The sequence below is a fragment of the Primulina tabacum genome, chromosome 4 (genome assembly GCF_025594145.1).
Source record: "Primulina tabacum isolate GXHZ01 chromosome 4, ASM2559414v2, whole genome shotgun sequence".
In the NCBI taxonomy this organism is placed as follows: Eukaryota; Viridiplantae; Streptophyta; class Magnoliopsida; order Lamiales; family Gesneriaceae; genus Primulina; species Primulina tabacum.
Window position 1 is genome coordinate 39165401 of NC_134553.1, and position 14028 is coordinate 39179428.

General features: G+C 33.8%; 1 protein-coding gene and 1 long non-coding RNA gene across 2 annotated transcripts; both read left to right on the plus strand.

Moving 5' to 3' along the window:
* The first annotated feature begins 7345 nt into the window (after positions 1-7345).
* On the plus strand, positions 7346-7847 carry LOC142541630 (uncharacterized). Its single transcript, XR_012819427.1, has 3 exons — positions 7346-7526; positions 7614-7663; positions 7733-7847. It is a non-coding gene; the product is annotated as an uncharacterized LOC142541630 (long non-coding RNA).
* Positions 7848-8808: 961 nt separating this feature from the next.
* Positions 8809-10855, plus strand: LOC142543242 (large ribosomal subunit protein uL2-like). The gene is given in 3 exon segments (XM_075650377.1): positions 8809-9305; positions 10340-10487; positions 10489-10855. Coding segments are annotated over 3 exon segments (783 nt in total). The 5' UTR covers positions 8809-8865; the 3' UTR covers positions 10684-10855.
* The last annotated feature ends 3173 nt before the right edge of the window (positions 10856-14028 follow it).

The window sequence follows — 14028 nt, forward strand, 5'->3', positions numbered from 1 at the left end:
GAGCCTAAATAACCGAAAATTCCTACCATTTAAACCGTTCAATTCTCACTTACTACTAGATAAGTTCTCAAATTTCCTAAGATTTTAAAATTAATTCTTACTTTTCTCGAATATCATCCAATTTTTTCCTAAATCTCGAAAATTCCACAATTACCCATGAGTCCTCAATATTCTCAATTTCATTTCATAGATTTCCCATATCATAAGGTTCAATAGTCTTAAGTTTATTATACCCAAAATTAATTCTCATAACACGTCTTACATTTCTATAAATACTTAAAATCCCAAGTGTTCCTCAAAAGTTCGCATTTAATCCTTAAAATTTTGAAAATTGCAACCTGACCCTTACAGTTCTCCCAATTTACATTTTGGCCCTACAACTCTTCGAAATTTGCATCATTGTCCCCATAAAATTTTTCATCTTTACCTCATTAAACTTTTAGATTCTCGAACTCGAAATTTAATCCCAAAATTTGGTAAATTCGAAAATAGTCCCTTAGAAAAAAAAATTTTTGCAATGAGGTCCTCAAATTATTAGTTATTACAATTAGGTCCCTAAAATTCTCAATTCATGCAATTCCATCCTTAAATCTAACTAGGTAGAGCATGTATCCTAAATAAATTCTCATAATTAATCTTACATTTCCATAGGTACTTCAAAATCCTCAAATTGTACATTTATAATCCTAAAGATTGTCGTAGTCTTCGAATCGCTATTGCTTATATGAAATCCTCAAAAATTTACTCGACTAGCAACCAAGAACCATTAATAATTTCTTAGAAATTCTACAAGTCACAAAAGCATTCATAATTTTCAAGATTAACTTATAACCCATAAGCAGGACATCAACACTACTGACCTAAAAATTAATATAGTCAAATCATTTTCAATCTCTCCTAAAGCCCAATATTCGAATTCTTAGACATGTCCAATTCCAAACGTACCCAACATGCATAATTCCATAATTTATTATTTTTATAATTTAAATAAACACTGAACAATTAAAATCTGAATGTAAAAACATTTCATGAAAACATGCTGAAAAATAATTCATGCTTTAAATAAAATGCGTAAATGTAAAACTTACAGACCGAAGACGTGACTTCATGAGCTTCTCGAGAGCAGTAGTAGTACAACCCTTTACAAGATCATAGGCTCTGATACCAACTGTAAAGGCCCGTATTTCGTATTCATAATTTTGCGGAATTATTAAAATTTTTCTAAATAAATAAATAACTTGCCCAATTTATAAAATAAACATGTAAATAATTTTAACTTTAAAATAACAGCAGAAGTCAACATTGTATTTCAAACAACAATTTAAAAATAATCCAACATGTTAAAATAGAGTTTGAATGATAAAAGGTGCATAAATTAAATCATGAGGTCCTCGGGTTTACTACTGCTGTCCCAAGCCAACTCACTGGTCTCCGCCCTCGGCCTTGATCTCATCAATACTTACAACAATCAAGTCTAGTGAGTCTAAAGACTCAACATGTATATATCGTGAATAACAAGTAAATATATCATAAAATCGCATGCAACGTAAAAATATGGTATCGTAAAGCGTATGATGAAAATCGTATCATGAATAATTATAACTACGTGCATATCTAAAAATCATACGTAAAAACTTTGCTCAATAGAGCTCTGTAATGTCATATCATAATTTTATGATAGAGATAATGTTTCTAAGCAAGTGGCCCAAAACATAGCGTAAGAGCCTGATCAGACTAAACCACAGTATACTGGGCGGTAGAGATCAATCACAGCCCTTGGACTGGATGTCCGTACCCATACATAATCATAACCGGTCGTAAGTCACCGGGCGGAGAGGTCCTCGGTTGCGCCTACCGACTTCCAAACCCATAAGCATAAGGTGGCCACAAGACATATAGCATATATCTCAAAATAAACATTTTATATTTTTATGCACGTAATATAATTATAACCTTATTTTACCGGATGAGTTGGATCGTTCTCAGGCTTGCTGCGACTTAATTCTAATATGTGACACATGCAATAAATCTTAACTTGACAAAAACTTAACAATAGAACCAAAAACGAGACGATTAGAACCAATAACTTGATTTTTAATCATGGCTTCGTACCAACCCGAACCAACATTAAACCGACGTTTAACCATGATTAAAATACCCCAAACATACTGAAAAATATGCATGATGATAACTGTACATGAAAATTGGTGAATGGAATCCAAAAACATAAAACACTCTTTCGAGAGGCATTTTGTCACCTTTCACCGTAAATTCTCGTACGACCTCTAAACTCGACCAAATCACGAACGGCCAAAAATATGACTTTTCTAACTCATTAAGGTACTGTCCAGTCCAAGTCCATGGGCTAAAAGCCAACCAATAACTCAAACCACCTCCAAAACCGTGACCCAAAGCTGCTGTCAAAAAGGCAGCAGTAGCAGCTTGTGTTTTTGTAGTGAAAATCCTGAAATAAATGACTATGTGCTTGAACCACCGCCCAAGGACTCTTACTAACATCCTAAGGCATGGCTTGGACCATGGCTAAGGGCTAAAAGCCAACCAAAACCCAAGAAAATACCTAGGGCACCGAAACATACCAACAAAGAACTTAATCATGTGCAATGAGATGTATCGAATTGTTCTATTGTCTTGTGTCGTTCCAGTGGCCATTTGATTGACCATGGCTTGATCTAGACATGATGGAGTGTTGCATAAACCATGGCTATGGGCTAGGAGCCAACCACAATTCATCCAACATCTCCAAAAACCCGTAAGTGCATACACACAAAATTTAAAGGAAACGAAATGAACTTGTGTTGTTGTTGTGAAATTCTAATGGATCTGTGAACCAAGCTTGGAAAAAGATGATTTGATCACATCCTAGACATGATAAGGGAGGGTTCTAACCGTGGCTACAGTCCCTAGGACAGTCAAGATTCGAACACACACCTAAACACACAAATGATAAAACTTTGATCCAAATTCTGCACCAAAGGAAAAATTGCTGTCATTTCTTTGTTTGTGTGTGTATGGATGTAAACCAATGGACCAATAACACCCTAACACACTCTAAAACATTCCTAGAAGCAGCCATGTGTGCCTGAAACCAAACAACATCCTGAAACCAACAGAAAACATAACAACCGTGAAGCCCAATTCACATGGCCGAGGGGCCTGTACAGAATTTCTTTGAAAAACATGCTGTCATTTTCGAGTTCCTGCTAGAATCATGCTTATATAATGGTTTAAACATATATATAGGACTTGAATGAAGAGCAAAGAAACAATATATACATACCTTGAATTTGTTTTGACAAAAACAAATCAACACGACGAATACGAGCGGCGGAACGGAGTTGGATTTCTTTCTTACTTTTTCTACTGCTGCTATCACGATATTTAGCTGCTGGTTCTCTGCTAATTTCGAAGGTAAGGGTGTGTAGGAAATGTAGGTAATGAAGATGAAGGTTCAAGGGGTGATAAAGGAGTCTTGAAGTGCATTTAGTTGGAGGTTACAAGTCAAGAAGTTGAATGGGTTTGAATTTGTTTCTCATTCCCTTGCTGTAGCTGCACTTATTCTTTTCTTCTAGCTGTTAAATCACAATCTTAGGCTGCTATTATCTGATATTTTTCACAGGTGAGAGTGTGGGTTTGCTAGACAATGAAGGTGAGTGTTAAAAAGGTTGTTAAAGGTGTCATAATATGCATTAAGGTGGGAGTTACAAGTGAAGGAGTTGAATGGAATTTGAATGGCTTCCTTCTCTCCTTGTTAGCCGATTATTTTCCTCATTTTTGCTACATGTTTTTGTTTATTTACTAGCATGATGGGTTAAGGAAGAATTAAGATATATTTTTGTGTTTGAATTTACTATTAACTAATGAATTAAAGGTGATGAATTGTATTTACCTTAAAGGTTATATGAGTGTGACTTGAATGGATTTACTACACTTTTGAATTGTCTTGACCGAAATTATTACTCTTTTGCATGGTATTTTATTATTTAAACTTTGCATTTTAATTGTTTTAATGTTTTAAATACACATTATACATTTTAGTGAATTTAGAATAAACTCTTGCATGGCATACATGACTTCAAATTTAAATGTTTAAAGGTTATGTTTAATTTCTTGAATATATTTCACCTATATTAATTCATCTCCCTTTGTTTACATATTTTTATTTAAGCTTTAATTATACATTAATCTAAAGAATTTATTTACTAATTTAGCTCCAATTAATTTAATAAATCCTAAACACCTTCTTCTTCATTAAAATAATTATTCCTTAGCTAAAATTAAATTTAGGAATATTTTTCTTATTATTAATCTTATTTCTAATCTCCAAACTCCGGTCCGGCCTCGCGTATTTATCCTGGAAAGATAAATCTAAACATCTACTTTTAAAATAAATAATCATGACTTAAAATTATTAAAATAAATCAAACACTTCATATATTTATAAAAATTCATTTTTTATTTAAATAGTAGCAATTATGCATGGCTTATAGGTAATCTGATTTTTCGGGTTCTACAGAATATTACAACGATAAGTGTTTGTGCTTGTAAGCTCAATGTATAGCCTTGAATGCTATGAATGTATATGCTAAGTGTGAGCTTTTGAAATCTTTTGAATATGAACAGAAAGTTTGTGAAGAGATTTCGGCAGAATAACAACTTGGTAGTTCGGTTCATATCTTCTCAGCTCATCTTCTTGGCTATTTATAGGCTTTTCTTGCAACGGTAACAATGAATACGTTTGAATCTTTCTATCCATTGTTTGACACAGTCTCTATTCTTCTGAAAATCGTACACTGTAGCATTGCTGAAATGCGACGTTCCCACTACATTTTGCAGTCTGCTTTTGTACAGTTGTCGGTTGATAGCTACATTCCTTAAATGATGACGTGTCAAACTAGTTTTATCAGTTCTGATGGCTCTCAAATGATTGTAGTAAAACTGATCAGTTCTAACTGATCATTCAGTCGACTACATAGTTCAGTTATCTTATTTCAGTTGCTTTATCTGTGCACTAATCTTTAGTTAGGCAACCAATAGTTTGCATATTTTTAGATCAGTTTTTTCAGTCTTCTTGATCAGTTTGTTCAATATTTTTACGCTCGATTTGTCAAACTTCCGAAATTAAGTTTCCAACACTAGGTAAATTGTAAATCCACGGATTATGCTACTCGTTCCTATCACGAGCCATTCTCTCGAACTCATTCGCAATATGAAATCGTTATTCAAGCTAGCTACGCTTCAACAACGCAATGAAAATAATATCCAAATCAAGAATAAATCAAAATTCGATAGATGAATTAACTAAACTTGGTTTCGGGGTATGATCCCCTTAAATTCCAACAAATAATGAAAATTAGCTACTAGGAACTCATGATCAAACTAAGAAAAACAATATTTTGACAAGAAGAATTAAAATAGAAATGCTAGACGTGACGAAAACGTGAAAAACATTGCTCGAAAATCTTGAAATCTTCAACTCCAAGCTTTCTCCATGCCTTTTCTGTCTTCCCAACTTTGTGGCTGCTGAAAAGTATCTTAATTTTCGTCCTTAGGGTTCCTTTGTGCAGCCCCACTTGGCAACCTCCCCCGGAAAACAAGAAATCATCTTCAATATTTTTTCCAAATTGAGTACCGCTCGGGCGATAAGATTCTACCGTCCGAGAGCCAACTTCTTTGTAATTTCTCTCGAAATGTGCGGTAATTGCGCTCGAGCGGTAAGATTATACCGCACGAACGCCGAGTCCTCTATATTCCTAGTCTTCGAAAGGCACATCTCGTGTCCGAGCGGCAAGATTCTACCACCCGGGCGCCAACTCTTCTGTCCAGAAATCCATCTTTGCATCCGAGCGGTAAGATTCTACCGCTCGGGCACCAACTTTTACGCCCCTTTCCTCTCTTTCTCGCGTGGCTTGTGTATTTCTCTCCCGATTTCAGGTATCCGGCCATTTCATCTGCAAATTCATCACGTACGAGTGAGACACGATCATATGCATATGCTAATTCTAAAACGAACACAGAATGCAAATATACACGAAACTATTACAATAAAATACGTAAAAATGACGCACATCAAATGGTGAGCTAAGATTGATCAATCGACCACATGATGATACGATTAAAGTTAGTCACTTTCATGGATCAAATTTCACCCAAAATGATGTATGATGATAGAAAGCTTTACGATTTAAGGATTTTCTATTTATTTATGTTTACAAATTTATGTTAGTTATTTTAAATAAAAGTATGATTTTTATTCATATGTGTGTATAGGTATTATTTGTTACTCAAGGTTAGAACGTGCTGAATCATTAGACTCACTAGGTTTGGATGGTTGCTGGTGAGGATGAGATTGATAGAGGCACCGACGCTTGAGTAGATCGAGTCCGGCAGTATACTCCCGAGAGACTTTATTTTCCGCACTTACTTAGTATTTAAAGTTTTTACTTAAATATTTTGAGGATTATTTATTTAGAAATTTTATGCTTTATTTTGATATCTAGGATTTGGATTAATTTAAAAGTCGAAGTATGATTTTGGTGGTTGCCGATTTATGCATTTTTATGCATTTAAGATTTTTAAAGGTTGAGTTGTTTTAAATCAGTGTTTCGAATTTTATGATTACAAAAAAAAAATTAGTAGGATTTTAAAGTTAAAAAATAAGGGACGCTACACTAACACTGCATTGGAATATAAAGATGTGTCTGCTCATTTGAAACACGATGAGAGTTTATATAAAAGAGTTCCCACATAAGAAGATTGGTCAAAAGTGAAATAGATTTTTTCTAAATTGGAAATTTTTTATGATGCCACAGAGTTGCTTTCGGGGACCAATTATCCCACTATAAATCTTTTCTTTTCAACTATTGGTGATAATAACGATTCTTTTGGATGATAATGTGGTGAATACAGTAGAAAGAAATATGAAATTAAAGTTTAAAAAGTATTGGAAGGTGATGAATTGTTTATTGGCAATTGGAAGCATTTTAGATCCGAGGTAAAAGATGGAGACAATTCAGTTTTATTATCCTCTTGTTTATAGTGATATGTCTTCATTTGAGATTGAAAAAATAAAGAAAAAGTTGTATGAAGTTGAAGAGTACAAAAAGAAATTCAAACAATATCAGGAAACTGAGAGATTCACGATCTTCATATTTAAGGCCTCCACTTCCTAAGCGTGGTAGTTATGCTGGTAAATTTGAGATGTTAATGGATTTTAATACTAATATTGAACTTTAGAAGTCGGAGTTGGATTATTATTTGGAATAGGATTTGTTGCCAAGAAATACAAGTGACTTTGATATCTTATGTTAGTGGAAGACGGATGAGATCAAATATTCCATTTTGCATTATATTGCAAAAGATGTGTTGGCCATTCCTGTGACGACTATTGCTTCTGAATCAAAATTCAATACTAGTGGGAGAGTTTTAAGTGCTCACCGTAATCACTTCATCTTAAACTGTGGAGGCTTTGATGTGTGCTCGAGATTGGTCATTGAGTGAAATTCAAAGTATTAAATAGTTTCAAAACAAATTGTTTATGATACTTTATTTATTTTTTAAATTTGTAATATTTTTTTATTTTTTTGTCTTATTAGATTCTATAGCTTCAAAGGATCAAAATTTTGACAACGATTCTGATATAGAGGTAAGTAATAAGTTTTTTTTATTGTATTAAATGTTAATAATTTTTTCTCTTTGTCTGATTATTTTTTAGGAGCCAAAGTCATGCACTAGCAGTAATACTGATTACAACATGGAGTGATGTGATGCAATATAATGGAGAAGAAAGTAATCTGATGATGCTAACGAGTTTGATCTTTTATATTTATTGAACTATGGATTTGTTTTTTGAGAAGATTGAACTATGGATTATTAATGGTATGATATGTGTATTGTTTAAATAGTGTAAGTTTTATGTATGTCATTGAATTTTTGTATCAATACTTTTAAGTCAAATTTAAAAGTTTTTGTATCCATTCAATAAATGTTTAAAGTTTCATAAAAAAAAACATTCAAGCAGGGACGTGAATGGGGCCGGGGATATAGTTCGGGGTCGGGGATAAGGATGACAAACCCTTCCTCGGCCTCGCCCCCGTCCCGTCCTATTGACATCCCTAGGCCCAAACCACTCAATAAGCTAGATGACTCTTAACATGAGATAATAAAGAATTTACAATATATGTATAATAAATATTAAAATATAGATGCATAATTATTTTTAACTCCAATTATTATAAAATCCAAACAAAAAACGATGTTTACAAGTAAAGAAACCATATTTTACAATGTAAAAGAAAAAAATCGAATAAGTTTATTTTAATGACAAATGCAAACATATATGAAGATTAATTTTATTAATTTTTTAATGAATATAATAGTTAATCAATGTAATTATATATTACATAAGATATCGTTTGATTTGTAAGATATGATGATTCATAAATAAGGATGATAAATTAATATATTTTTATAATCCAATGTTTTATAATTCTAATCATTTATAAAACTGACCCAACATTGGATAAAAAAATATATAATCAACTAATGATTAATTCTACCTATCAATCAATGTCTAAATATGAAAAAAAAATTAAAAATAAACATTGATTTATGTGCTTTTTAATTAATAGTAATAATTATGCAAAAATTTCACACTGAACTCACATAAAATCACTCATTAATATACCCATTTAAATAGAGGCCCAACTATATGTGAAATTTGGCCCATTTACAGGCCCATTGAGTGCCTTGCTTCGAATATTAAACCCTAGCACAATCTCACTCATTTAAGTCCACACTCCGCCGTCCCCTGCACACAAACACACACGCCCACGCCGCTGCACAGAAATGGGACGGGTGATTCGTTCACAGCGTAAGGGAGCTGGATCCGTGTTCAAGTCTCACACGCACCACCGGAAGGGACCGGCCAGATTCCGATCCCTCGATTTCGGCGAGCGTAATGGGTACTTGAAGGGAGTAATCACCGACATCATCCACGACCCCGGTCGTGGCGCTCCCCTGGCTCGCGTCACCTTCCGCCACCCCTTCCGCTACAAGCACCAGAAGGAGCTCTTCGTCGCCGCCGAGGGCATGTACACCGGGCAGTTCGTGTATTGTGGGAAGAAAGCGAACCTCATCGTGGGTAATGTTCTCCCTATCAGATCCATTCCCGAGGGTGCCGTTGTCTGCAACGTCGAACACCACGTCGGTGATCGTGGCGTTTTCGCTAGAGCTTCTGGTGATTATGCTGTCGTCATTTCTCACAACCCCGATAATGGTACCTCTAGGTATAATTTAACTAAATCTCTGTTTTTATTTGTTATATATGTTTAATTCATTCTCATGCTCTGTAATTATATTTGGATGTATTGATTTTGCTTCATTGGTTTTGATTAATTTTATGATTTATTGTATATTTAATCCGGAATGATGTTTTATCCTGGTTCAATGTTCTCCTGAATAAGATTTTCAGTAGTTTCTTAATATGATAACATGCGTGTAATCGTATGGTTTATTTTCTGTGATAATATTGCTGTCATTTCCGGGCATATTAAGATAAAATGGTGCTTGAGAGCCAATGCTTAGTTATTTAAGCACGAAGGTGTGCACCTAGACTCAATGCTCGTTGAGGCTCTTTCTTTCTTCCTTGACGAAGCTCTGTTTTAACTGTAAAGCCCAAGTCTTGGTGCGTTTTAAAGGCTCCAGGTCACTTGTAAGCTTATCTTCAACGTAGAGATAGTGAATCGAAGATGAAATACAAAAAACTAAACACTTATTTATTTGTTTGCTAATTAATTTTGTTGTATTTATCTGCAATAATTTGTAAACTGCATATCGCATTATATGTGATAAAATTTTGTTCAGGTTACTTATATTCTAGTGGCGCTATATGCGGACGGTGCTTCACTTTAGTAAAGCCTGCTCTGCTTTGAGACTTAAATACTCATAAGCCTTGGTGTGTCATACACTTCTAATAACTATGCATGCTGCCATTGAAATTCGAATATTTTCTGTTCTTGATTACAATTGATCATGATATTGACTAAATATGATGTCTGTATATGGATGTTTGAATTTTTCATTTCATGTCTTGACATTTTTTTTTCACCTGCTCATGGTTGGTTGTGTTATTTTGTGTTGTGTGGATATTTGGAAGTAGGGTTAATTTTTAGATAAGCTTCTTTCATAATTTTCATTACTGCAATTCAAGTTACCAAATTCAAGATGCTTAAACTTATTCCCATGATATAATCGAAGTGGAGGGGCTACAACCTCCAGCATTTCTTATTTGCCGCGTTGATGTGTCATTTTCCTTGCACAGAATTAAGCTTCCATCAGGAGCCAAGAAAATTGTGCCTAGTGGTTGTCGTGCGATGATTGGCCAAGTTGCGGGAGGAGGTCGTACTGAGAAACCACTTTTGAAGGCTGGAAATGCATATCACAAATTCCGAGTGAAGAGAAATTCTTGGCCCTAAGGTCCGTGGTGTTGCTATGAATCCTGTGGAGCATCCTCATGGAGGTGGTAACCACCAACACATTGGTCATGCTAGTACTGTCCGTCGTGATGCTCCACCTGGGCAGAAGGTTGGTCTTATTGCTGCCAGGAGAACTGGTCGTCTTCGTGGTCAAGCTGCTGCTACTGCCGCCAAAGCAGACAAGGCCTAGTTTGCTCTTTAGTCGATAATGAACTTGATTTCCTTTACTGGTGTTTTCTTTTGTTTTGTACGAGTCAGATTTTGTCATTCAATGGCGTCTGAATTATCATGCTAGAGGATGTGCGAGTTGATGGATCTTGAATTATATTATTTCTCAGTCGACTTTTTTGGATTGTTTTTCAGTTGGGATAAATTTTTTTTTTTCCTGTTAAATATTATTACTGTGTTATTATCAATTTTCTAGTTTTTCATCAGCGCCATGTACGGATAATTATCTAATTAATGATTGAAATTAATAAGAATGATAATCTCTTTTATTTTATCTATAATGTTACTTTTTATCAAATCGAAATGTCTATTATTTTTACTTATATATATTTAAATCTTAACAATGAAACGATTGAATAAAAAAATTATTTTTGTATTTCGATTAATAAATAATATCACGTTTGTATTAGACAAATGAATAATGTGTATCAATTATATAATGTATACATATAAATTTATATATATTTACAAAAGTAATAAAATACAATGATAAACACAATACAAACTTTTAATATGGTTTAAATTTCAATAAGAGATTTCATATTCTAATATGAAAAGTCATCCAATAGACATGATACAATGACATTCATTATAATTTGGTACAATAACCTATAAATTATATATTTATTATTAAACAATTAATATGTTAAATGCATACTTACATTATATATAATTTTCTCATTTAGTAAATTCATTTCGGGGGATTTTATTAAATTGAGCACACAAATTTGCTTGTATAATCATATACAATACACGAGATGTTAGTTTATATAACTAAATATTAAAATAGTAAATACACACATTTGAATAAATAATTAAATTAAAATACAAATAAACTAAACAGTTTATAGATCATACATTTAGAAAACAAATTACAGATTTTGAAAAACTTCCTTAAAATACAATATTTGTCGCTGAATTATTCGGGTTCCTATCAATATCACATATCAAAACTTTTAGACCCTTATTGTTTGTAACTCTGGATACAGCAACATACAACTCACCATGACTAAAAACAAGATTCTACAAAAGATGTCCTACATGAGACAATGTTGCGTATTATACAATCAAATGATACTGTCTTTGTTGAAATTTAAAAGTAAGTCTTGGATAAGAAGACGTCAATGACATTCTTGGAAAAAGCACTTTATGACCTGCATTACTTCAAGTAAGAATTTGTCCTTTCAAAACACGGTTTCCGAGCCTTGTCACGATCAATCTTGTGTAATTGCATAATGTTAGGATCGTTTTGAAGGGTCGAAGTTGTAACGTATCGTAATTTACACTACTTAGAATTTTGCAAAAAAACAAAAATTTTCTTAAATATGAAATGAACTTTCGAATTTGCATTAAAATGTCTCGTTCGTCTAAAAACATTTGCCATAAACCAACCACACTCAAGTTTGCCAAGCCATCTAAAAGTATTTACAATAAGAGATCACCATAGAAATTTTGCTAACGAAAATACTTGCTTTAGAACATCGTAAACAAACATGAAATCAGAGTATTTGAAACTTTCATAAATTCTTAAAAACATGGCGGTCCTCGGGTTTAGCCTCCCGCTCAGTCCAAGTCAGCTCACTGGTCCTCACCCCTCGTCTCCTCAGATGCATCTTGCATCGATCTAGTCTAGTGAGTCTAAAGACTCAACATGTATAAACTGGAAGTAGCAAGTAATACGTAATAAAATCATATGTAACTTTAAAATAGAACATACATACTTGAACTTTAACATGCGCGTAAAAGCTTGATCTTACATACTGAAAGGGATCGTATTAGGTGACCGAATGCGCAACGGAAGTTTCAAAATTTGGTTTTCAAGATGAAAAATTCGAACACCTCATACTAGAATGTGTAGCAAATACAAAACACAAGCATATGACATTCATAGTGTGTTTAGAAATCTTTACCTATCAATCTCAAAGATTGATGTTATGGCTCCAACCAGGTTATAAACAACTTGGCTCTTCAAAGGCAAGACAATTTACAAGCTTCATTCCTTCAAAATTAGGCCCACCACCAACTAGGTAGATCCCCTCATATTTTGCACTAGAAAAATAGGAGGATTTTTCTTTGAGAAGTGATTTCTTTCCTCAACTCTTGAAGAAGAAAAATGAGAGAAAAATTGAGAGAATGATGTTGAATATTTCGGCCATGTGTGTATGAGGAGAGAAGGGAGAGCAACTTTCTTGGTTGTGTAAAAAGTGAAGTCCAACTTTTGCACTGCCATGCCTTGATTAAACAAAAAGTTGTCTCCCAACTCTTCACCTCCCATGTATGCATTTTGAGTGGGCTTGTAACAATTACATGGTCCATGGACTTTAATTTAATTGTCTCAAACATATTTGACCTCAATTAAACTTTACTTGAATTTACTCAAGTCACTAGTTGATAATTATTTTACTATTGGGCTCTACAAGACCCAATATGATTTAATTAATTCAACACTTGAATTAATTTAATTATTTGGACTCTACTAGGCCCACTAGTGTTAAATTAATTCAATACTTGAATTAATTTAATTTAGTCCATAATAATGTTTATGAAAATCACAATTTTCAAATACATTATTTATTTGGCCAACTTTTAATTTAGGAACACATTCATAAATTAAAAATTACATCTCTCTCATTGAAGTCATACTTCTATTCTTCCTTACGCTTATAAACTCCTTTATAAGCCGTTCAACACATTGAACTATTTTACTTCTCAAAGGGATCTAGAAAGCTAGTACTTGTGTGGCCCTCAATGGTTCATTGATACAACTAGCCGTGGGTTCACATCTCCATGTGATTTGGACTAAACATGTCCTTATACGAGCATACCCCAATTGCTCCATTCTTACTTATCAACTCTTGATAACAAGAACGTCAGAACTCAAGTCTGATAGTACCCAACCAACCATGTTAAACGCCTAGCAACATCGCTTACATGATTCCCTAGGTATCAAATGATAGTGCCTGCAAGAACCATTCAATTATGGTTAGCGTACAGTATGGTCTCTTCAACTCATATATCCCGACCGATTCGACAACCATTGGTTTATCGAGAGTTGTCAATGAATCGATACTATGTGTCATGTCGTAGTTGCATCGATGGTGTAATCTATGAAACCCCTTTCATAATTACCACCATACTCTGATCAGAGATTTCATACTACATACACATAGGATATCCATACCCGAAGGTAAGCGGTGAATCCCCGACTACAATGCATCGACTCCTATATGTTTCGACAAAACACCCAACCTTGCCAACTGATAACCCCTAAAGAGTCGGTAAACAAGTCAAAGTGTAATTCTAGCAC